General features: G+C 35.4%; 4 protein-coding genes and 1 non-coding gene across 8 annotated transcripts; 2 read left to right on the top strand and 3 right to left on the bottom strand.

The window, feature by feature from the left end:
* The first annotated feature begins 269 nt into the window (after positions 1-269).
* Positions 270-1442, top strand: LOC111782049. Its single transcript, XM_023662820.1, has 2 exons — positions 270-628; positions 722-1442. Exons 1-2 carry the CDS (start codon positions 308-310, stop codon positions 1160-1162), a joined length of 762 nt encoding a protein of 253 aa, XP_023518588.1. The 5' UTR covers positions 270-307; the 3' UTR covers positions 1163-1442.
* On the bottom strand, positions 643-4955 carry LOC111782048 (pentatricopeptide repeat-containing protein At3g09060-like). 4 transcript variants are annotated; one of them, XM_023662818.1, is made up of 4 exons: positions 2712-4955; positions 2521-2615; positions 937-1112; positions 643-764 (listed from the first exon to the last, which is right to left on the bottom strand). In XM_023662818.1, the coding sequence occupies exons 1-2, from the start codon at positions 4749-4751 to the stop codon at positions 2595-2597; spliced, it is 2061 nt and encodes a 686-aa protein (XP_023518586.1). In that variant the 5' UTR covers positions 4752-4955; the 3' UTR covers positions 643-764; positions 937-1112; positions 2521-2594. The 4 variants fall into 4 exon arrangements, with proteins under 4 accessions (XP_023518586.1, XP_023518587.1, XP_023518585.1 ...); XM_023662819.1 differs by having other exon boundaries at positions 643-884; positions 977-1112; XM_023662817.1 differs by having other exon boundaries at positions 643-1112.
* A 13061-nt stretch (positions 4956-18016) lies between these two features.
* On the top strand, positions 18017-18089 carry TRNAA-AGC. Its single transcript has one exon. It is a non-coding gene; the product is annotated as a tRNA-Ala (tRNA).
* Positions 18090-18451: 362 nt separating this feature from the next.
* Positions 18452-20980, bottom strand: LOC111781903 (protein trichome birefringence-like 34). The gene is made up of 4 exons (XM_023662636.1): positions 20268-20980; positions 19994-20190; positions 19032-19193; positions 18452-18953 (listed from the first exon to the last, which is right to left on the bottom strand). The coding sequence occupies exons 1-4, from the start codon at positions 20793-20795 to the stop codon at positions 18578-18580; spliced, it is 1263 nt and encodes a 420-aa protein (XP_023518404.1). The 5' UTR covers positions 20796-20980; the 3' UTR covers positions 18452-18577.
* Positions 20981-22544: 1564 nt separating this feature from the next.
* LOC111781845 (abscisic acid receptor PYL4-like) lies at positions 22545-23476 on the bottom strand. The gene has a single exon (XM_023662560.1). It carries the CDS (start codon positions 23204-23206, stop codon positions 22580-22582), a length of 627 nt encoding a protein of 208 aa, XP_023518328.1. The 5' UTR covers positions 23207-23476; the 3' UTR covers positions 22545-22579.
* Between the last annotated feature and the right edge of the window lie 2640 nt (positions 23477-26116).

The following is a 26116-nucleotide window of genomic DNA, read 5'->3' as shown; positions in this document are numbered from 1 at the left end:
GAAAAAGAAAATTTTCATGAATAAAAAAATTACACTCCAAAATTTAAAATTATGTAATTAATTTTGGGCCCAATTTATTACATTATTAAATTATTTTTGTTTTTAATAATAAATTGGGTTTTGATGAAAATACCAATTTTCAAAAGGATAAGAAAGGCAACCAAACTCCAATGAGAATCAATTATAAAAAACTCTCATATTTTAAATACGAAAGTGATAAAGTACATAAAAAAAAATAAAAATAAAAAAAAAAACGAATACCCTTGGTNTGCAATTCTCTCTCTCTATCTCTCTAAAATAAACAAAGATGATAATAGTCTTCAAACCAATTCAAACATCTTTTACAGTCCACAAACATACCTTCTTATATACACCAAAACTTCCCAATTCAAAGACCTCCTCCTTCCTGCGCTTCTGCCAGTCCAACACTTCTGATTCAAGTGAAGGAGACCCTCAAAAGCAGGAGATACTGGCCAGAATAGCTCAGCTTCAAACTCAAAAACTCCGACTCACCAATTTCTTAGACGAAAAATCAGCTGATCTCACTCAGTTTGCTGAAGAGGCCGATGCCGAGTTCGAGAAGATTGGAGAAGATGCCTTCAAAGAGATTGAGGATGCCAGTGCCCGGGTCTATATTTTTGGTTTTTTTTCTCATTTGTCAATGAATTCTGCAGTTTGGAATGTAACCCATTTGTTCTTGTTCATGTTATTTGATGAACAGATTATGGAGAACATTGAGAGCCAGATGCAGGTCTTTGAGGAGTCTGTAGAGTTAAACAGGCAAGAAATAGAGAAAAATGATGATATGTTGGCTAAATTTGAAGGCCGAATCGAAGAAGAACGAAATGAAGGCCTTTTCTTTAAGAATCTGAGACAGAGAAAGCCTGTAGACAAAGAGAATGCTAAAGTTGAAATGGAGAAGATTAAAGAGCTTACAAATGAAACCGCTGGTTCCAAGACGAGGCGATATATCTACCTTGCATTCATTGGCCTGCTTGTTATAGCGATTGCCGAGTCGTTCCTTTCTTCACCTGATTGGCGAAAAGTTGCAGTTCTTGGGGTAGTTCTTATTGCTATGGTTTTTCAGTTTTCGTATGAACAAAGGTTGTCATCTGAAATGGAAAAAACAGACATCAAAGAGCAGCCTGAAGAAAAAAAGTGAAGGGAGTTTTGTTATTGATGAAAGTATGAGCAAATGAAAGAAAAGAATAACTATAGCATGAGGCATAACCCCAAGTAAATCCTCTCTACTTGAGGCTGATACATCAAGCAACTTCACTTTTGCATCGATAACATTTGGCCTTGGAGATTATGACTTCAATCACCATGACCTCTGTAATGAATTACAACATTTGATGCTTGGAATTTTCATGGCAGTCATTTGAAAAGATCTTGTACCAATATCTTCAACATAATTACATTACCTATTTTCAAGTGAGCAATTATTGCACATTTACTTTGTCCTAGAACCTACCTGGAGTCCCACAGGTATTTTCGAGTGACCAGGCAATCAAGTAAAGACGGCTAGGGTGCAACCCCTAATTGTGAACTTTCCTAGCATGGTTAGGGTCTACTTGATACATAGAAGTTAGTTATCACCCATAGGGGACGCCATAGAGGGTATGTAACTGGGGTGCACCTAGTATGCAGTTGATATGGGATGCAAGCAATCAGAGTACTAGTCTACATATAGTGCACAAGTTACTTTATACACACGAGATTTACCTACGAGCCCGTTATAGGGCGAGTTGACTCACGTGCAAATAGCACAGGGTTAATAATAGACCTTCAGAAACGTAAACAAAAGCTAAGAACAACCAAACCCTACATTAGTTATACACCATAGAGTTTGAGTTTAGGTATATATATAAGCCTTATAGGGCTTGGGCTTGTATAGACGGTAAGCCATGACATTGACTCATGCTAGAGTCAGAATATGAGCACATAGCTTGAGACTATCGTAAGGATTAAGCCCGACAAGAGTCTACATGTAGGTTATTTCACTTTAATTATCAGGTGAACGGTAGATCAGGGTCGTGTGGCAAGGACGTACAGAGCCATGCAGCTATGTAGGGGCACTAGAGGAGTCTTTCCCTTTGTGTCAATTTTAATATCATTTTTAAGCTTATTTACTTTAAAAATTGTGTTGTTTGTAATGATTCTTCACTAGTCAGCCATCGAAAATGAAAATGAAAGGACCTATAAGCTGATAATATCTGATCAATGCCAAGAAAGAACAGAACTAGTTCAAAACATATGTACAAGCAGATCTGGCATCCTCTTAGGCCGAATGCAAGTGCTGTAACGATCCTAAATTTCTACATACTCAGAGTCGCTACTAACGTCTCATGCTCATGTCTAATGTAGAAATATAACTCTTAACAGCTACAAGTGCAAACGCGTCTAGCAGACTTTTGGTTTCAGGATTTGAAATTTTTCAATAAACAGTTAAAAGCACGGTCAAAGGAGTCAGTATGATTTGCTAAAAAATATCTAATAGAGAGAGAGAGAGGGACTTACTTCTAAAATCATTTCAATCAAGAAGATGTTGAAGATCCATCGTCAATAATTTCCCTAAGCAAGAACATTTAATGTTATGGAAGTTGGAAGAATTCCTGGATTCAGAGCATCACATAAGAATCCGATCACGTCCTAGACTCTGAAACAAGAGCATATTCCATTAAAGGTCTATCATCAACAACAGCTCTTACAAGAATGTCCCATGTTGGGGCAGTCGGAAGAACTCCATGTTTCAAAGCATCATATAGGAATCCAATGGCATCTGAAACTCTAGCACAAGAACAGAGTCCCTTAAAGGTAATGTTATAAGAAAGAATATCTGGCTGAAGACCCTCTTCCAAGATACGGTCCCAAATTTTTAAAGCCTCTACGCAGTCTCCGACCTTGTAAAGGCCTTCCATGATGGTGTTGTGTGTTACAAGATCAGGAACACAGTTCACCTGTGCCATTTCAGTAAAAAATTTCAGCGCAACATCGACTTTCCGGGCCGTACAAAGACCATGAATTATTATGTTGTGTATGGTTACATCGGGCTTAAGACCCTTGTCGATACATTGATGCCATAAGTTGAGTGCCATGTCGAGCTTATCTCCTCGACAAAGGCCATCAATCAATAAGCTATAGGTAATCATATCAGGCTTCAAACCCTTTTCCAGCATCTCCTTCAGAAAAAGATATGCATCGCTAAATCTTTCTGCCTTGCATAGTCCATTGATAAGAGTGTTGTAGGAGACCACAGTAGGAGAACAGCCTTTCTTGCTCATTTCCCTTAAAAGAAAAATAGCCTCCTCAAGCTTAGAAGCTCGGACATATCCATTAATCAGTGAATTGAAGACATAAGAATTCAGTTTATGTTTATGTGTGTTCATCTGATGAACCAGCTCGACCGCTTGATCCAACCTCGCTTCTTTGCATAACCCATCGATCATCGAGGAGTACGCAAATATATCCAAATCAGCTCCCTCATTTTCTGCTTCTTTTAATATCCTTAAAGCCTTATTCAAGTATCCATTTTTACACAACCCGTGAATCAACAGTCCATAAGTAGTTGAATCTGCAGTAAAGCCTCTCTCATGTAAGAGCTGCCAGTTACAAATCGCTTCTTCCACTTTCTTGTTGCCAAACAACCCTTGAATGAATATGTTATAGCTGACAATATTGCAACAGTTATTCTTACTCATAAGCTCCCATAACTCAAAGCATTTACTTAGCTTACCGGCTTGAAATAGAGCACTTAGCATTGTATTATATGTTGTCACATCAGGGGATAACCCAACGTCAACCATCTCCTGAAAAACTCTCTCAGCAGCATCGAAGTTTCCTGCTTTGCTCAAGCCATGGATCATAGAGCAATAAGTAAATAAGTCAAGTGACCTTTTGTTCTTCTTCATTCTATTCCATATCTCCATACTCTCATCGAACTTCCCCAGCTTACATAAACCATTAATCATAATGTTATATGTCGCCACACTCGGATAAACTGAAGATTCCCTCAGTAATCTCTCCCAAACCTCACTAGCCTTCACGAAATCTCCTTTCCTGAAAAACCCATCAATCAGAATATTATAACACATAACATCAGGGTTCACCCCTCTCTCAGACATTTCATCGAACAGGTTCAGGGCATCCGATAGGTTACCACTCTTAGCAAGTGCATTAATTAAAGTACCATAGCTGAAAACATTTGGGCTCAAACCCTTCTCCGATATCCAATTCAACAACCTCTTCGCCTTCTCAAATTGCTTCTTCTTGCACGATATCTTGATCAAAATATTATATGTTTGCAGATTGGGCGACATGCCCACCGTCTGAAAGTATGTGAAAAACAGTTCAGCACGGCTCCATTGATTAGATTCAATGAACGCATTAAGCATAGAATTATATGACCTAATTCCCGGTTTACACCCAAAAATGTCTACCATTCGCTGAAACAAATGCAGAGCATCATCGGGCATCGAACACTTAGTATATGCTTTGATAGCCGTCAGCGCAACATCTTCGGAGCAGATGCATCTCTGAGCTTGTATCAGCTCGACAATCCGACCAACGTGAACAACGAGCTTCGGATCAATAAGTCGCCGGAGAATGTGTTGGAACACGAATGGTGAATGAGCATAACCAGGATGCTGAGACGCCGAATCGAACAGAGCGAGCGCCGAATTGGGGTTTTTCTCTGCTTTGAGGAGCTTTAGAACCAGTCTAGGGGATAGGACTTTGGGGAGCTCAACCATGGCGGTAATAATGAAGTTTCTTGTGTTGTTCAGGACATGCTATGACGACGGCGCCAATACTTTTAGATCAGACTTGCAATCAGCGTCAAGCCTCCGGCGGAAATATGTATCCGGCGCCGATACTCGAGTGTTTGGAGACCTTCTCATTCTTCTGTTCCAAAACGAAGCATAAGCAAAAACACAACACAACACAACGAATTTGGTCGAGTCTCCGGCGAAGGTATATATATTTTTTCTAAATTAATAAAAATATACTTTACCACTCTTTGACGATGAAAGTCCCAGCTAATGATCATGAGTTTATAATACTCTCCATTAGTATGAGGCCTTTTGGCGAGTCCGAAGTAAAGGCATGAGCGTTTATGCTCAAAGTGAACAATATCATACCATTGTGGAGAGTTCGTTTAACAGCCTAGCCTCAAAATTTTCAATATATCCTCAACTTTTAAAAATAAAATCTCAAAATAAACTATTAAAAAAAATTCAAAAAATATGGTTTAAAAATACATCAAAAGTTTAATTAATATTATTTTAAAAAATGACTTAATTTTTAAAAAAAAAAAATTTATGAACATAATCTTAATTTTAGTCTTGGAATCTATTTGATTTTATTAAGAATTAAAAAAAAAAAAAAAAAAAATTCNGGTTGCAAGCATGTATCAGATTAACGAAGATAATGTTACAAGCATGTATATCCAACATTGCTCGAAATTGTAATACCTATTTACATTTAATACAATTTGCGGATAACCATAGTTATTAGAATGACACATTTCAATATAGATGTATGTGTGGACCCCAATTTGTTTGAGAAGAAGTAGGTAGTGGACAATTGTTGGATCTAGAGTTGTCACAGACAACGAATGAGACAGAGTACAAAAAAACTAAAGAGAGAATCTTGATAACCCAAAATCACCAAAAGAATTATGGTAACGTTCGAACAAAAATCAAGAATTTGTAGTGAGGGACTAAGTGTTCTTAAAATTTGCACATGTTCAAGGAGTGTTGAGATTAAAAAAAAAAAATGAAAAATTAAATCTACTATTTATGGGGGCTTAGAATTGACCTAATAGCTTACAGATTACTGTTACCACTTGCACGTGACGTAGTATCAACGTCCTGCATGTTTCAATGTTATGTAAGTACGTTGTAGATCCAATTCATATCATCCGCTACGAAATTCTACGGTTGAAGGAAGATTTGAGTTATGAAGAATTGGCCATAAAAATTCTAGTGTAGGAAGTGAGATCGTTGCATAATAGAGATATTCTTTTACTATAGAATTATGAAAAAACCAACACGTCAAGGCATCTACTTAGGAATGAAAAGAAGAAATAAAATATGAATACCGTCATTATTTTTAGAATTAGAAACTTTTGAGGGCAAGCGTACTTATAAAGAGAGAAGGATTGTAATATTTGAAGCAAGTTGTGCAAGGTTAAAGACGACGGGAAGCACGTGAAAGTGTGACTGGCTGATAGATCAAGCGCATGAGACAACGTATTTTGGCGCGTGAGGATGTGTGCAGCCTCAAAGCGGACTCTGGTTCGTCCCGTTTGATTCCTTTTGATGTATTCTGTTAAGATTGGATTATACTAACCTTGAAATCTATGAAATATAGGTCCAATTATGAGAAATTGTGATAAAATACGAATTATGAGAAAATTACAAGGAGGGATTAGCAATCTAGGTAAGTAGCCTATCGAAAATCCTAAACAAGTTTTAAACTAGAGTTGTGTATAGGTATATTTAGTCTACTAATCTCCGTGAAATCCCTAATTGACACACTGTGTGCTAAGTATTGTTGAACAGGTTGTGTGTTATTTCAGGCCGCTAGAGAGTTTAGTAGACGGATCGTATTTAACCGAGAGCAAATCTTATATACGTGTCCAAAGTTTGAAATAAGCATAAGTAGAGCCAACATTTAAAACCCAGCGATAACTAAAATACCTTATATAACGAATGAGAAGTCCTAGTAAATGAGACTAAGAGCCAAAATAAAGGTTGGACCGAGAACCGAGCTCATAGCGCAGACTTATAAATGAATAAAATTAACTAATAAAATTTGTGAAAAACAAATAGCTCCTTATCAAGTAAACTACTAATTATTCAGGATAGCATCAAGGGATAAATGCCAAGCGAACGAGGGTGACCGACTATTTTGAAGAAGCAGCAGAATATACTGTACTGCAAAAGAAGTGATATGAACTACGAGACATCAATCATACAATATATTTCAATGAAGATATGAAGAAAATACGGTTGAAATTATCGAAAGATATTTCAATTCATTGTAGAAGAATGAAGTTTCATTGTTATAAATTTTGGGTGGATTACAATTTAAAGTAATTTAGAGTTATTGTATTTCATTGTAAAATGTAGTAAAAGAAGCATTTGTGCAATTCTATGTAGTTTAGGAACATTGTTGTAGATTTGGTGACTGAGTCAATGACTAAGTTTTTTTACAATTGTATGACATCACTTATTAGGTTTAGAAAATTAGGAGCGTTACATTTAGTCACCTAATTCTTGGCTCGGAGTTGATCAATTTTTATATAAGTTGCCTATCCATACACTACAAAAATTTCTTTTTAATTATTTCAATTACAAATGTTTTGTCTCTTAACTACATTGTTGTAGATGTTGTGTTTTCTATGTTGGCTACTAATGAATTTAAAACTTCTCCTATTTTGTTTTGGAGCGCTCGTGCTTAAAGCTTTTTTTGGTTACTTGCGATATAGAAGTCTATTAAGTAAGGCTATACAACATAAAATAAGTGCTATCAAAGGTGCATTGTAGCATAAGATCAAAGCTATAAACACTATATCATAGTGTTAAAAAAATGTTACTATTGTTAGGAATCAATGATGTCGACTTTGAGCATAAACTCTCATGACGTTGCTTTGGACTTCCCCAAAAGATCTCATTCCAATATATGTATTACTCGCTTATGAACCGATGAACATCTCTTCAATTAGCCAATATGAGACTCCCTCCCAATAATCCTCAACAATTATAAGTTAAAGATAGCATAATATTTTAGTTAAACATGTGTAAAATATTTTTGTAGCAACATATATAAGCTATAGTTTCATACTCTATTATAACATCCATTATAGCTATAAAAAAAAAAAATTATAAAAAGTCCAAGAATTTTAATAATATGGACTGTCACGACATACGAAAAACGTTATAAAAAGTCTACAATAGCGTTTTTCGTAAGATATTATGTCCATTATTTCTTATAGTGTGTGGAGCCAATAAAAATGAAAGCTACCCTATTCAATTTTTTTTTTTTTTTTTTTTTTTTTAGCTTTAACTTTCCGTTTTTTCCTTATTTTATAGGGTGAAAGCTACGAGGAAAATTATTATATAGTATATATTTTGTAGTTAGCAATATTAGACAGAGTAGTCAGCCCAGTCCTTACAGGTGGCGAACACCTTTCATATAACTAAATACATCATAAACATATGAAATAGAGACATGACATAGAGATCTAAACATGGATACATAGTCATAAAATAGTGCGTATGCGTCTAGTAAACATATATAATGATATTCAACTATCTCAATTCATTCTATCCTCAAATTTGTACAATCAGTTTGCTATAACATGTTTAATAATATCATACTAAAGGTGTGCTCTCAATTTAGTACTCTCAATTTCGGTCACATCATAGCTCAACAGTTCATTCATCAATAAAGGTGTTAAATATTTAACATGCTCATGACATGCTTCTCCCTAACATGTTCATGACATGCTTCTCCCATCATACTATATATATGTATGTAAAAGCGGCCCAATTGGGCCAGACCGAGTCGAACCACCCAAATTGAGCTACCCACGGATCAGACTGCCGCTGTTGGGTCGGGCCGCTCGAATTGGACCGCCCACCAGTCGTTCGCTCAAGTTGGGCCATCTGCGGGTCTGCGTTCGAGTTGGGTCGCCCTGTGGGTCTGGCCCGCGGGTTGAACCCTTTCTTCTCCCCAATTTTTAACCCACAAAACGTTACCATGGTTGATGCTCTTAGATTCCTTCCTCTTCAAGCCTTCGACCCTTTCTTTCTTCCTATGATATCGAGTCAAAAACCGCATGAAATCTCTTATCATTCCTTCGTAGGTGCACACGGTTAGGTCTCAAACATCCCTCTCCGCCTCTTTGCGCTTCCTCTCTCCCTTGAACCAACCATTGCCCCTTTTGTAAGGATCGGGCTGACTACTCTAAAAAGACTGTAAATTTTCTACCAAATAAAACAAAGCAAATTTAAAACATAATATACATTATATTTACATTATATCAAAATAAAGTTCATACATAAATATTTAAAACACAACTTACTAGTAAAAACACAAAATATGTCAAAACAAAAGAGTTGAGGACGACATGTGAGGTCTGTTCTCGACCTCGACCAGCTCCTTATTACCTGAATATAAAAATGGAGAATAAGGAATGAGTACAAACACTCAATAAGCAGCCTACTTATATGCTCTTAATCGTGTTGTTGATATGCTAGGGTACCACACTCTTCCTTTTCTTGTTCTTATTCTTGTCGTAAGTTCTTATTATGTTTCTTAATTCGTTCTCCGAGACACTCCCCTTAGGATTTATGGTACTAGTCATAAACTTGTCAACCTGTGTCCGAGGCTTCATGCGTTCCAAGCCACAGTCTTAATACCTACGCTCAAGGTTTCATGCATTCCAATCAACGTAGTTTAAGTCATGAGCATGATGTACGGTGGGAGGTCTTAGGAGGTTCTTAATTCTTGCTCCATCGTGACCCTAGATTACTCCCATGATAGACCATAAAGGTCATGTGATCGATGCATGCATGAACATAGCATAGACCATGAAAGTCACGTGATCAGTGCATGCATACACATGACATAGATCATAAAGGTTACGAGATCGGTGCATGCATGAACATGACATCCTACAAATCTTTGGGTACCCTTAACATGGTGCAGGGCATCTCATCTAGGTCTAGAAAACATGAGGCCAAACATGAGATCCTACAAAGGCAACATGGTGCAAGACATCCCACCTAAAAGAGGAAACATGGCCTCTGAAAGCACCGCGTGGTGGGAGGTTATGGGTCACAATTGAACATGCTTAGAGTATTATCTAGCATTTTTTAGTTTCTGAGTTTGAGGACCTTAGTCCCTTATCCTTGAGTGGTACCTAGCATTCTTTTTGCCTTGGTAGTTGTAGGGCTTGTTTGATATTGTTCTTGCTCTCAATCTTGTAAGTTCTTAAGGTTCATAATTCTTTGAGGCATGAGTTGTCACATGCATTCGTAGCTATATGAACCCATCATAATAACTAGCATTAATTATTCTAGAAATTCAGAGAATCATATTGGATTCCTTAGAGGGTTCTAGGAGGATCTTAAATCTTGAGGTGATTGCTTTAGGTTTTTCTTAAGTTCTATCTTGGTTTAGGTTCCAAACTTGCTCCAATCAACTTGAAATCTTGAACTTATCCTCATGTCATATATAATAGGCCTTATAGAAAATAATTAGTAATTTGGAGCATGTCTAGACCTTGAGCTAGGATATGTTCTTTAAATAACTTTCGTAGAGTTTTGGATCTTAGGTAATAGTTACTTGAAGTATATCCTTTAATCGTTTCTTAGACTCTAACTTAGTTTATGTTCCAAACTCGCTCCTTAAACATATCTCTTAGGAATTGGCCTTCTAAATAGTAACAAGTCATATGTAATTTGTTTACACCTTGAAATGCCTTAAACCTCTAAGCTTATTCCAATAGCTTTCAAACTTTACCATGACATCAATAAACATGAAACAATGTCTATTACAAAGTTTTATAGCATTGGAAGTTCATTTAAATCAGGAACCGAACCTAAGTTACCTTAGGGTCATCATGGTTCTTTTACATTGTTACTTGGTTTAACTAAACCTTGTCTAATCACCACCAAATTTCATATATAAATTTAATATGCCATAATATGCTTAATATTAAAATTTCATGAGCAGCGGAGTTCATTTAGTGGGTTATTTTAATGTTACTTCTATTTTTGAGTAAATCAATCGGTTCAAGGCCTTAACTCACGATTCTGGATGTTTTCCTATCATACTTCTCTAATTCATACTTAGTTTAAGGTTCATACAGAAATCCAAATGATTCCTACAACTATTTCTTAAGAAATGTCCAAGATGACTACATACCTCGTCGTCGATGTTTGGGACATTCGTTCTTGAGTTTTCAGTATCTGAACTACTTCAGAATTCTTAGATTGTCTAGTTTTTGAAACCATAAAGTGTTTCATGAGAACCGGTCTAGAAAAGGGTTAAAATTAAGAAAACGAATGGAGGGTTATGTTTTGGTTTGACATGTCGATTCAATTGAACCAGCCACGCCATCGTCTTCTTCCTTTGGAAGGAAAGAAAACGCGCATGGCCTTTGCGCTGCCTCCGGAAAGTGCCTCTCTCCAGCTTCGTTTGTGAAATTTCTTCCCTTGATTTCTTCATAAAACTTAAAGATGGTGTTTCAAGAAAGAGCTAGGAATTGATTTCATACATTCTAGTGCGTAGTAGCCTAAGTTATTCTCCTCCAAAGTTCGTAGGAAATCATTTTTCTCGTCGGAGCTCAACCGAGGAAAAAAGCTTATTGGGCAACCTTTTCTAGAGGTTCTTAGGACCCGACCTCTTCATGAAATTTCTTCCTTGTTCTTCCCTTTAGCTAAAGAAATTGTTTTGGAGTAACGTCTTTGAGTGTGGCCTTAATTTTGAGAATTATCCTCGGTTTGCAACTCACTCGATTTTTTTTTTTGGTATTTTTGTAAATACTTCGAAGTTTAAGGATATTTTAGTAATTTAAAATATTTTTTGGACTATTTTATTATTATTTTCTAAAAAATCCAAAAAAATTCTAAAGGTCTTATGGCCTATCATTATTAAATTACTTACTTAGGATCATTGTTCTTATTTAAACCCTTAATTATTTATTTATTTATTATTTTTTTTTTTTTTAATCTTTTGAATCTTACTTTGGCCTTATTTCAAGTGTTACAGGCATTTTATTGTTTAAACCCCAAACATAATAAAATAGTTTTAAAAGTTTATATAATTATAACCGTCATGAAATACGATGTTTTATACAATTTCATAATATTTGACGGTCAGTAACTAAAGAAAAGTTACCTTATAGACGTTATATCATTTTATACTATTACTTGCTTTAGCTACTCATCCTCATCTAATGACCACCAAATCCCATATATAGCTTAAAATGTCATAATATGCCTAACATTAAAATTACATCTCCACTAGAATTCATTTAATATGTTATTTTAACATTCTAAATAAAACACTCAGGTATGTTTTTAACTCAAGGTTCTTGGTTTATTTCTTCTATAATACTTTAAAACTTACTTGAACGAAGGTTCATATTGAATTCCAATTGATTTCTACAAGTATTTCTTAAGAAAAGTCTAGATTGGCTACTTACCTCTTAGTTGATGTTTGGGGCCTTGATTCTCGAGCTTCCAGTACCTGAATTGCTTTAAAATTCTTGTGCAAAACCCTTGATGTGTTTAGTTTTAGGAACCATATAGAAATTCATGAGAATCGATCTAGAAGGGACTTAATTTGATAAAACAAATTAAGGGACGTCATGATTTTGGGCTGATGTGGCCGGTTCACTTAAACCGACCACCGTCATCATCTTCTGCCCCAAAACAAGGGAAGAAGACTCGCGACCCTTTCAAGATATCTCTAAAACTCATGTAGTGGCTTTCTCACTCAACTTCTTCACGAAACCTGATGATGTTGAATCAGAAAAACACGAGAATGATTTCATACATTCTCGTAGACTATAGTCTAAAATATAAGCCTCGAAACTTTTCCATAAAACATGTTCTTCACTAGAGTAAAACTTAAAATTTTTTTTTATTGGCTGAGACAATCTAGACACTTTCAAGCCTTGATTCCTTCGTGATATCTTTTCATCTCCTTCCTCTCAAGTTTAAGAAATACTTTTGGAAAAACGACTTTGCATGGATGCCCTCAATTTCACAATTTTTCTTATCGGTTTCGTACCCATTTTCCACCCGATTTTAAGGTTCTTTGAGCAACCTCATAGAGAGCTCCTCCGCCCTTAACTCCTTCCTAAAACCTTCTTAATTTGGACTCAACTCCCTGTTAAAACCATTAGTTAAGTAAGCTTTACTCGTAAAAATTTGGAGAATACTCGTAAAAGTTTGTAAATCTAGCATGGTTATCATAAAATTTTAAAATATTTTAAATTGACTGAAATTAATTAACAATATTTGATAATATAATATTATTTGCCCATATATGTAAATTGAGAATCAAAACCTAAAATTTATAAAACCCAACTACTTTAATAATATCAATCCCCTTATTTACTTCTAAGATTGAATGCAATGAACTTAATCATTTCAAAATTAAATATAGGAACATCATCAAATGTCAGGCCATAATAAATAAATAAATAAATTTGTACCAACTTAATTTTAAAAAAAATATAAATAAATAAATAAATAAATAACCTTTAAAATCTTCAACAAGTTTTAAATTTTAAATTCTTATTTGATATTAAACTTGTAAATTTGTATATAATAGATTTATGAATATTTAAAAAAATGTAAAATAAATCAAATCACATTTAAAAAAAAAATTATTAGACAGAAAATAAAAGGTTTAAGTATTTATTAAACTAAATATTAAAAAAAATAAAGTTGTAAGAAGAATAAAATGTGTAATAGAAATAAAAAGCGGGACCCATAGTGTTGGCAGAAGGTAATTAAGCAAATAATGGGGGTTGTGACAGTGGGGTCCACAAGACAGAGTGGCAGTAGCTAGCTGCACCGTAGTCGTACCCGCGCATAATCATTTCCCAGAATTAAAACCACCCGCAGGCCCAGGCCCATTACTCAAATACCGACAAAATCTCATGGGCCCCACCCCCCCCTTAAAACCAATGGTCATGATTATACTCATACCCTCAATGTGTTTGACCATAAAAAAATAAAAAAAAAAAGTCTACCCGGTTTGTCCGGTTCGATCCCGATGGAAATAAACCCTTTTTTGTCTACTCACCCCGGTTCCCTTTTTATGGGAATTTTATATTTTTATAGCCTTTTTAGTGTAGATTCAAAATCCTTTAATATATATATATTTAAAAAAAAAAATTAGGAGGTCGGATCTGGTACGATAAATTCCAGGTGGTGCCTGTCCTATGGTGGGCCCCTTATCTGACATTGTCATCACTCTCCCAGCACGGACTTTTTCTTTTTCCCCCCTTTTTAATATTGTTTCGAAAATCATAATTCCTTTTACATGTAACCAAATTATTATTATTATTATTATTATTATTATTTAGGATAAAATAACTCATAATCAACAATATCTCCTCTAAAAAGAAGATTACATTTATGCCCCTGGGTATTGTGAATATTTACAGAAGGGTATTTTGGGGAACATGGGAAACTGGGCCATGGATCGATCCTTGGTCTACGGCGAAGACCACTTTGATAGTCGGGAAGACGAAAATGAAAGTCAGGAAGTTTTCCAATTTCCAATGTCACCCCTCACCCCTCCTCCCCTTAACTCCTAATTTAAACTCTTTTTTAATTATTATAATAAAAAAATAAATAAAAATGGGAAATAAATAGAAGCCCACGTTGAGGCTATAAATACGATGGGCATTAGAGCATTATTGTTCCACCACACACACAGACACACACACACACACACAGCATGTAGCATTTAGTTGGGTTTGGTGGCGTTTCTCCTACTGCCTTCAACGCACGGAAGAGTCCGTTAAGCTCAGGAGGGATAGCGCCGTTGTTGCATCACCGCCTTACCACGCCGTCCCATTCTCTTCCGGCGCTATCCATCCTGAGTTTCATGGCTTCTTCTTGCTCCATTTCTGCCCATTGGCCACCGCAATACGTTATTACATGTGCATGCTTACTATTCCTTTCTTTTTTGTATTATTTTCTTACCTCTACTAATCCAATGAAATGGTAAGGATTTTCTCACCTTCTTTTACTTCTAATATTACAAATATACTCAGATTTTAATGCGTTTATGATTTTTTTTTAACTGATTTTTGTTTGAAAAATCATGATTTTACGTTTTTTAAACTTGATTTCAAAAATGAATTCAAATATTGCAAATTCACTTTAATTTGTGGTGCAAAATATCTGTACACTTCGTATGGGAAATGGAAGTAGGACGTGTGGTACAAGTTTAAGACCTAAAATATACTCTTTAGTGGAAAAATGTTAATGTTAGGTGATTTGAGAATTCACTAACTTGACTATTCAATCTAAATTATATATTCGTTTTTTTTTTTCTGTTTAGGTGGTTGCGTCCGTGTTCACCGCTTGACAATACCCAACCAACCCACCAAGCCAAAAATAAGGTTACAATCCGTCAGTAAAAAATATTAATGATGTGATTTTTGAATGTTTGATATTAGAATTTTATGAAATTTTAGTTATTAATGTAATATGTAGGGTAAATATATAATTTTTTTTTTAAATAATTAAAAAAAGAACTTTTACCCACTCCACTAAACTCAATTTGAATTATTGGATCACTGATCCAACTAATTCAAAAAAAAAATTATTAGTATAAAAGACTTCTAGAATCCTTTACCGTATATAGATGTTCTGTTTTTGAGAAAATGTCAAAACTTACTTTCAAATCCATAAATTTTGAGTGATTTTTTTTATCGTAAACTTAAATTTTATTAAAAGTGTGGAGCAATGTTTTATGTTAATGACAATATTCATACATTTTATTTAATTTCTTCATCTACTTGAAAATGATTTTGAATTTATTTAAAATTAAATAAAACTTAAGATTTAGGGGAGAAATTTGGGTATATTTCAATATCTATTATATTAGAATATAATATCGTATTTAAATTATATTTAAATGTAATAAGATATCTCGCTATTTAACTAATTTGAATTTTATTTAAATTTTAAATACATATTTTTGTTTAATGTATCTAACATATATTAATTATTTTAATATTTAATGTAACAAATATAATAAATATTTTTTTATCTTTTATATTTATTATATTAAATATTAATCGAAATACTTCAAATTAAATATATTATCTTTTATTTATATCTAATATATTAAATATTAATTTAAACCTTTTGAATTAAATATATTTTTAATACCTAATTGATTTCAACCATTCAAATCAAATTCAAATAATATGTATTTTATCTTTTATATTAAATATATATAATATATTAATTATTACTTTGAACCCTTTATTAAATAATTTTCTTAATATTATTATATGAAGATACAAAATTAATTAATTAAACTCTTTATTAATCAATTTTCATTTTATTAATGGTAAGTTTATAATACGATTTATTAATTAAACATTTTATTTTCGTTTAAAACAAAAGTAAAGTTTATGAGTTCGAATACATCGAGCCCAGTAAGCAAAATAACTTAAAAGATTAAAACAACTGAAAACGTGGTGTAAAAACATGAGAGAACTAAAATGAGTATAAAATTTAATAAGTAGTCTACTGGTAGGCTCTTAATCGTGTCCATGGTAGATGCTAGGGTACCACACTCATTCTTTGTCATATTCTGTTTCGTGTCTTGAGAACTTTAGTCTTTAGGTTCTGTTCTTAAATTATGAGTTCTTGTCATAGTCCTAGCCCAAGGAACGTGGTCTTAAGTTTTGAGTTCTTAAACATTGTTATTATCTAAGGACCTTAGTTCTGAAGTTTTGGGTTCTTAATTTTGAGAACTTGGATCTTGATCATTGTTTTAGTTTTCTTATCCTTGGTTCTTAGTCCTACGTTCTTGTTTCTTGTTTCATGTTCTTTGAGACACTCCACTTAGGATTAAGTGTACAAGACATGAACCTGGCCACTTATGTCCAATGTTTCATGTGTTTCAAGCAAAACAATATGAAAACCTATATCGAAGTCTTCATACATTTCAAGCGACGTAGTCTGAACCTGAATCCAGAACTTAATGCGTTGCCGTTTGAAAACATACACCCAAGCTTACATTCCAAGCGATGTAGTCTGAAACTTGTGTTCAAGGCTTCTTAAGTTCCAAGCGACGCAATTTGAAAACTATGCCCAAGGTTTCATACGTTTTAAAAAGCATAGTACCTGAAAAATATGAGAGAACTTGAATGAGTACAAAAACTAAGTAGCCTACTTGTAGGCTCTTAATCGTGTCCTTAAGGTATGCTAAGCTACTATACTCGTTCTTGTTATGTTCTTGTTCTTGTCCTAAGAAATTAGGCCCTTAGGTCATGTTAGTTAATTCTAATTTCTTGTCCTGATCTCGCCCAAAGACCTTGGTCCTGGTCTTTGAGTTCTTTAACTTTAGTTCTAATCTATGAACCTTAGTTCTGAGGTTCTTGATTTTTAGTTCTTAGAACTCGAATCTTAATCAATCTTCTATTTCTTATCTTTAGTTTTTTTATTTTTTATCATAGTTCTTGTTCTTAATTCTTGTCCTGTGTTCTTATTCTTGTTTTTTATTTTGTTACTTATGACACCTCCCCTAAGATTTATGGTATAAGATATGAACTTGACTACCTCTGTCCAAGGCTTCATGTGTTTCAAGTGATACAATCTGAACCTACGTATAAGGCTTCATGTGTTCCAAGCGACGCAGTATGAACCTATGTCCAAGACATCATACATTTCAAGCCACGTAATATGAACCTACATCCAGAGCTTCAAGTGTTCATTGCGACACAATCTGAAACCTATACCCATAATTTTTACATTTCAAGCAATGTAATCTGAAACCTGCGTCCAAAGCTTCATACGTTCTAAGTGACACGATCTGAATACCTATGTCCAAGACTTTATACGTTCTAAGTAGCATAATCTAAAACTTGCATCCAAGGATTCTTCCAAGGAATGCAGTCTGAAAGCTTACATACAAAGTTTCATGTAACACCCAAAAATAAAGAAAATTAGCTCCAATAAGAATAAGTTGCCGAGTTAAGACCGAAAGGATCCAATGAAAGAAGTTAAGGTATTTAACTCAAAAGAAAGAAAATGTCATTTTTCCAATTTTCAAGGAACTCTCTGGATTTTTAATTCCTTATCTAGAAGTAATTTCAAGATACTCAAGAAGGCCAAACGAGCAACGAGGGATGAAGAATCTTTAAAAAAAAAAACAATAAAAATATTTTTAATTTTCATAAGGATTCGTAAGGATTCAAAGCATTGAATAATTTAAAACTAATTCTCGTGAATAGTTAGGGGATGTAGCTCAGATGGTAGAGCGCTCGCTTAGCATGCGAGAGGTACGGGGATCGATACCCCGCATCTCCAATGTAAATTAATTTTCATTCTATTTTTTTCTACGGATTTTGTCGGCATTTTTGGGCCGAGGTCTTAACGTGGACTCTCTTATTTATGGGCTCAGCCCATTACCATTAGCCATTTTAGCGGACAACATCTTAGTGAATGAATTAGGATTAATGTTCACCTTAGTCCTAATCAGATTCTACCATGAGAGTGATAGTCTAAATGCTTCAAATACTGAGACCTCTGGAGCTCTCGAACAGTCTTTCTTTAATCAAAACTCGTCTCTTTCTCTAGAGTCTTAGAATAAAGTACACTTTTTGTAAAGTTGGTTGAGTCGTCGAAGATTAAACGTACAAGTTATGTTCAATTGGCGAAAACAAACCTCGTCTAGAATCCAATGAAGCCATTTTTTGGGATGAAAAGTGAACATTTTACAATAAAATCTATAAACCTTTTCTTACAACTCACCCAAGTTCTTAAGGTGGGTTTGCACAAAAATTGATGGAAGAAAGCTAATTCAAACTTTGGTTAGAAGGGTTGGTTGGGTGGAAAATATAAGCATAAAGAAGCTCATTCCACACATCAGGCACACCAGGGAGACACCAATGAATGCAATCTGCATAAGAGCTTGGATTTGAAATTTGATGGGGCTTCAATGCCTCCCATTGCTTTCTGTATATGGATGGGTGAGCTTCTTTTCTATACTCTGTGAGCTGCGTAATGTTGATCATCTCCACATTCAAGCCTCTTGTTTTGAGCTCAGCTAACACTGTTTCCACTATCTTCATCATCTTTGGATCTGTCCCATTTCCTCGGTATCCAACCTCTGCTATCTGCTCTGTTTCGCCGTAACAGTTTTGGCCTTTGTTTTGCCCCCATTCCTCGCCTCTGCGCTTTGTGCAACGCCTTGTTTAGTTTTAGATTCAAAGAAAAACACAGCATGAATGGGCGACTTTGTGCTCATACCTGTCGTGAATGGGCGACATGCTCATGAAGAACACTTGGGTGTTGTTTGGATTTATGTTTACTTCCATCCAATCTGCCCATGTTCTTAATGCCATTTCATACCCTCTTCTCATCTTCACTACTTTCATCTTGCTTGTTTCTGAATCTTCGAACGATCCGAACCTAAACCCAAAATATATATAAGTTTTCATTGTCTCGGATTCGATTATGAAAGAATATTTGTTGAGAATTGTTGGGAGAGGAGTCCCACGTCACCTAATTAAAGAGTTTTGATAATGAGTTTATAAGAAAAGAATACATCGACTAGGGAGGAGAACGAAAAATTTACCAAACCTCTTCTAATAGACGCGTTTTAAATTTTTTGAGGGAAAGTTCGAAACGGAAAGCCTAAATAGGACAATATTGCTAGCAGTGGGCTTAGGTTGTTACAAATGGTATAGAACCAATCACATTGCAGTGTGCCGTGAGAACGTTAGTCAACTAAAGGGGGTGGATTGTGAGATCACATATCAGTTAGGGAGAAGAATGAAACATTCTTTACAAGGGTGTGAAAACCTTTCTCTACTAGACAACACTGGGCGGTATGCTAACAAGGACGTTGACCCTTAAATGAGGTGGATTGTATGAAACATTTTTTATAAGGGGTAGAAACCTCTCCCTAATTGTTTATAAGGGTATGAAAACATATTCTGTTTTAAAAATCTTGAGTGGAAGCCCGAAAAACCTCTTCCATCCTTAGTAGGCGCGTTTTAAAAATGTTGAGGAAAAGCCCAACAAAAAGAGCGTGAAAACCTCTGTTTAGACTCATATTTAAAACTGTGAGGAGGAGAAGTCTGAAAAGAAAAACTCAAAAGACAGTGTTTGCTAGCGGTGGGCTTGAGCCATTACAAATACATCTTCATTGGTACGAGCCTACGAACCGAACCGAAGCGGGAGTTCATGAGAGCTAATGGACCACTTACAGGGCTTTAATCTTGGGTATTCTCCACCAAAGATAAGTGTTGAAAACGAGTATGTGGGCGTCGGCCCAATGCCTTGCGTGCTTCTCTATGGCTTTCACCCTGACTATCCGATCTGGCAACCGGTGGTTGACTGGATCGTCCGAATTTGACTCCACCATCAACGGGGACCAGTAGAACTCTATGCTCGCATTGTATTCCTTAATATAAATCCAATATTCATTCAATAACAACTACTAAATCAAATCAAATAAACATTCATGAAGTATTCACTCACGCTGGCCTTGAACATCATCAACGACCCATTACTCTGCATCGACTGCAGCGCCCGCGGAATAACAGAGCCCACAAGACACACCATCGAAACCCACTGCCCACGATTCAACGAGTCTCCCACGAACACCATCCTCTTATTCCTCAGCCTCTCCAGCACCGCCGTCGCATTAAACTTCGGCAGCTCGCATTCATCCGGCTGCCACCGCCAATTCCGGTACCCCAAATCCTCCCTCCCGAATTTCTCACACGCCAACTGATCCGACATGAAAACACACTCCCTCTCCTTGTAAAGAGGATACGACTCATTGTCAAAAACCCACTTCCCAGTGAACAGGTCACAGCCACCACCGCCGCCACCGCCGCCGCCGCCGGTGCTGTAATTTTCGAGAACTTGGGCGGCTCTGTTTTGGGTAAAATAAACGGCGGAGATAAGGAGAATGGCAATTAGAAGGGCGAGGGCAGCTCGGAAAGTGGTTCGAATTGGGATTCCACAAGTGGCGTTGGGGATTAATTGGGGTTTCTTTGCCATTTTGAAGAACAGAGCAGAGAGGTGTGTATTGAAATTTGGGAGTTTTATTGATTATTAATGGTATGATGTTGAATCTTGGAGTTGGTAGGAAGTGGGTATCAACGAATTTGGCTTCCAGATAGGAAGCTTGGAGTAGAATTATTATTAGATGGAAATGGAAATGGATAGTGTTTCAATTCATGGTTGGGTGTATTCAAGTTTTAGTATAATCCATAGTTTATAACTAATTCACCTTTCGGTATGAAAACCAACATTGATTATATAATTTCGGATTCTTTAACGTAAAGAAACTCCAAAAACATTTCTCAAACAAACCCACAAAATAGAATCAAAAGATGTTCATATTTGGCAGCCTGTGCCCATCTTCCATCTTCCATCTTCTCCTCATTCCCCATTTCATAATCATTCCCATTTGACCAAAAAATAGAGTTACAGTTCAATCCTAATTCTAAGATTACTTTAAAATATTTTATATTTGTAATCCATATATATAATTTATGAAATTAATGTGAATATTTTTTAATAACTAAAAAAGAATAACCTGATCACCCATCCCAAAAATAGATGGTTGAATTGGGGTGTGAACTCTATTTGTGTTAGTAGTACATTTGCACATTGATGTGGTTGGTTATTCAGTTGGTGGATAGTATGCCCTACAAATTCTCTAATGTTTAAATAAAACTTTTAATGTCCTTCTCCGGCTCCATAAAATAAACACAGATTATATATATACTAAACTAATTATAAAAATTTATTTTGAAGCCAACTAGAGATTATGAAAAGTGGGTGAATGATTTAGGTTATGTTCATATAAAAACGCGAAGGTATTTTTCATTAATTTGATCGAAAAAAAATGGCCGAAGTATGGTTTGTTGGTTTGGTATTTTATTTAGTCGTAGTTTGGTTATGAATATAAAACATGCTTAATGAACAAATTAGTTGACTAAACACATTATAGCCCAAAAAAAAAATACAAGAAATTAGATAATTAAGATAAAATAAATTGGATGGGAGTTGGTTTTAAAAGTGAAATATTTTATTTTTTAAAAAAGGATGAAATTGGTTGAATATTAAAAAAAATAAATAATAATAATAATAATAAAAAAGCAGCACCCCCTCAAGTTGCACACCAACTTGCAGAACGCAGTCTTATTCAGCAATTCTTTCTTTAAAGAGAGAGAGAATAAAATTATATTTATTTATTTATTTATATGCAACTTGCATACTCCAATTTTCTTTTTTTAATTAAAAATAAATAAATAAAATGGAAATTGCTGAGTTGGCAGAAGAGACAGTTTCAAATTGTGGGTTTGTTCTTACCTAATTTCCCCCTCATCCATTCCATTCAAACCCCCAAATTAATAATAATAATAATAATAATATTTTAAAATTTAATTTTAACCACAAATATATATATAAAGAACATTATTTTTAATAATAATAAGATTTTCTGGCTTTTTAAATTTTAAATTCGAGAAAAAAAAAAAGATAAGAACAACAAAACAGAGTTGCAGCAGAATAAAGCTCGATGATAATTTGAATGAGGACGAGTTATTTGGGAGAGGCCGATTTGATGAAAGGTCAAGTTAGTCTTGATGGTGATTTGCTTCCATGGGGCCATGGAAAACTCTTACCCTACGCTACTGTATATTGGCCAAGGAGTATGATCGCCAAGTGGGAAATTTACAGAGAAGAGGAACTGCGGAACCTGAATTGCTACGAGATGCTCGTCCCTTGGGNAAAAAAAAAAAAAAAAAAAAAAAAAAAAGCGATTAGAAGACCGTTCACGGCGGCGCCGCTCGGTTACGGCCGGTTAAGTTCTCGGCGATCTGAGTCAGCGACTGGAGGTTACATCGAACGATGGTGTCGATGAACACGCACGTATCCTCCTCCGTATTTCCCGGCGGAATATCGACGACGTAGGATTCCACTACGACGGTGTCGTCTCCTTCCGGGTGGAGCGTCGTGACAGACCGGTAGTTAGCGAGGCGATGTTCGCCGCCGATGACGCTGAAGCTCATAATATGGCGTTCGTCGTCGAGAATCTCTAGCCGTTCGGTGCTGTTTGCTGCTGGAAGACCGGAAATGACGTGGACTTCACGGAGGCTACCGACGTTGCCGTCTCCAACGATGACGTGGCAACTCTTGACAAAGTGTTTGTACGCTTGTGGGTTGTCGAAACGGCGGACGACGGACCAGACAGTGGAGACAGGGGCAGCGATGTCTTGGACGACGGCAGAGCAGCACTGGTTAGAGGAGACCGCGTGGTTGTGATAACGCGCCACTGCTTCGGGGACTGTGGTAGCGCGTGAGGGAATCTTGCGCTTGAAAAACCCCGGGGGGGCGGTGGCGGAGGGAGCCGGCGTTACCCGGTGAGAGGCGGCGGAAGATTTAGGGGGATTGGGAGGCATTATACGGCGGAGGAGGGGTAGTGGGGGGATTTTTTTGTTCCGGTGGCGAATTTAAATAGAGATGAAATCGGAGGCGGCCGTAATGGTCAGACTTTGGTAGGCAAAATCGGAAGAAGTTTAAGCGAAGTTCATGAGAGGGGCAAGAGGGGCAACTTGGATGAAGGAAATGACGTAAATACCCTTCTTTTTATTTTGTTTGTTTGACTTCAACGGTGGATAAAGTTTAAATATATATATGTATGAATAATGTGGAAATAATTAAATAACGTTTCTGTAATATTATTATTTGTATATCAAGGGTGAATTAAAATTAGGGAGAGAAGAATAATCCTTTTTGGAAAAGAAAAAGAAAAAGAAAAAGGGAAAAGGACAAAAAAGTAATTTAGCAAATAATAATAAAAAAAAAGAAATAAAAGGTGCGCAAGAGGCATGACAACTGGTAATCAGAGTGCCAATTAGGCAATCAAGTTGCTGAATAAAGCGTAATCCAAAGGATAAGATCAACAAATTTTGTAATTATTTTTCTAATTATTATTAAACCCCTTAAAATGTCATAATTACTATATTATGATAAATAATAAATTAAATATTTTCTTCTCTTTAACAAAATATAATTTTCAAATTTTTATTATTACTCTCAAACATTTTATAAAAAAATTTAAAAATACTTTTAGTACAAAAAGAATTAATTTTTTTTAAGAGTATTACATGCATTTTACAATAAAAATATAATTTTTTTAGTTTAAAGTTATTTTTTAAACATTTTTTTTTTAAAAGTTCCACGATATTTTCCAAAATTGATAAGCGCCTACAATGCTGGAATTTGTAAAGCTAGAGGTCTTTCTAGAATCCTTGCAAAACGTTCACAGAAAAAGCTAACTTAACGGATTGATTCCAACCAAGAACTGGTTAGAAGATGAATGACTCTTAGATCGAACTTGGAATCTATGATGGTCACTCTTAGATACCAAGACGACTCACTCCAGAATTAGTTTAATCATGACTAATCCAATGAATTGATTTTTAACATCAAACCTAAAGCAAAGTTTGAAAAGGAATAACACCAAAAAGATATCACGAAAACATAAAGGTTTTGTTTTTATTAACCATTCATTTCAAACATGAATATTACATCCCTTTAAATAGGTCCAAAACATAACCCTAACATAATAAAGTTTACCCACCAACCACAAATCACTAATAAATGCTATTAAATACAAACGAAGAAAATAGGTATTCATAAATTGTTAGTTCAACTACTAAAGACAAGTCTTTTAATTACTTTCCAATGTCAGCCACTCCATTATCTTCTTGATTTGATATGGTAATGCTATAAAGATTTTTAGGTTCAAAAGTCTTTGTTTCAACTTGTATACTAGCTAGCTTTCGAAGATGCAATGTATAGGCCTCTTGAATCTTCTTAACCTTGCTTCTTGTAATCGGTCCTTCGGGTACATGCAGAGGGTCAACAGTTGAATTCATATTATCAGTTTTTGACCGTTTAAGGATGTTTTTTTAGAAATAACGATGATATATATATTTAAAAAAACAAAGGAATGATTTTGATAACTGTTGGTGGGAGCCAAAAATTTGAAAGGAAAGGTTTTAAAGGCATGTGAGTTATATAAATTGATAGATGGTAGTGGTTATAGGGTCATGCCCTTATTCTTGTTGTGTTTAAAGAGTAGGGACCATTCAACCATTGAAAATGCCCATCATCCTACCATGTCACATCAATCAAAAACTCCTTAAAACTTTCTTATTTTTTTTCCAATCTTAATTTTAAAATATTTCAACTTGTATTTAATGTATTCCAATTTTGAGGGAAGAAAATGGTCGAACAAACGCACGTGTGTGAGCAAAACCGAGTGGCTATAGGTAGGGCATGATCAGTATGGTCTAATCGAATCAAATTTTTTTCTACTCGTTTTGGCTTACTAAAAAAATGATGAAAAAAATCTAGAATTGAACGAAATCGAAATTCTGACTAGATAACATGTTTAGATGATTATAATATGTCCCTTGTGATGATATCTTCGTGCCTTATACAAGTACAATTAGAGGTTTCCTAACATCCCTTAATTATAACTTAGTTTAGTTATCAGGTTCAATTAGCGTTTTAGAAAGGTCTATGCTTTATTTGTGCTCTGTGGAGACATTTAGGGCAAATTCAGTTAGGAGTCACAAATCATCCCTTAATCGTGATCTTGTTTGGATGAGAGAAAGGAACCACGAAGGTAGACGAGAGTTGACTAGATTGAGGGTCGCTACCTCCTTTATGATGTTTAAGTTATGGGGCCTGTAGCGACCCTTTTTTTTTTTATTAAAAATATGGCTGCCATAACATGCATGACATGATGTTCAGAAAATTCTTTAAAAATGTTTCATAAACGATGTCATGGATTTATACGTTCATAATAAAACAATGTGATTTCAGATAACATAAAGAAGGAATTACAGCAATGTCCCGATCTAATCTAGGGACTTCAAAAGAACAAACAAGAGAGCAACTACCCTAACTTCGATCACATGGCCTTCATCGTGACATCGCCATCTGTGTAGGGGTGCTTACCTTTACTTGAAAAATAAGAGGGGCCTTGGGTTCCCGCTTTTTGGTTTAGGCATGGTTGTATGTGTAGTACTTCCCTATGTACAGCCCACGCATGCACACATGGACCCACTAGGCGGGCTCATATACGTAAACCTGGCTTGTCGGGCTAACACTCACTAACAGATTCGAGGTCGCCACGAAGGGAAGAGGCCTGCATAACGTCATGACAAACATAAATTTCATAAGGTAGGCACCGTACTAATCATAACAGAGAAGTATCTTGAACATATTTGACGCACAAAATGCATGAGGTCCCCATGGCTTAAAATCATGACATAAGTTTATGATACAATCAAATC

This window comes from Cucurbita pepo, chromosome LG19, assembly GCF_002806865.2.
Source record: "Cucurbita pepo subsp. pepo cultivar mu-cu-16 chromosome LG19, ASM280686v2, whole genome shotgun sequence".
NCBI classification, from domain to species: domain Eukaryota; kingdom Viridiplantae; phylum Streptophyta; class Magnoliopsida; order Cucurbitales; family Cucurbitaceae; genus Cucurbita; species Cucurbita pepo.
This window is presented reverse-complemented; position numbering and strand designations above follow the sequence as displayed.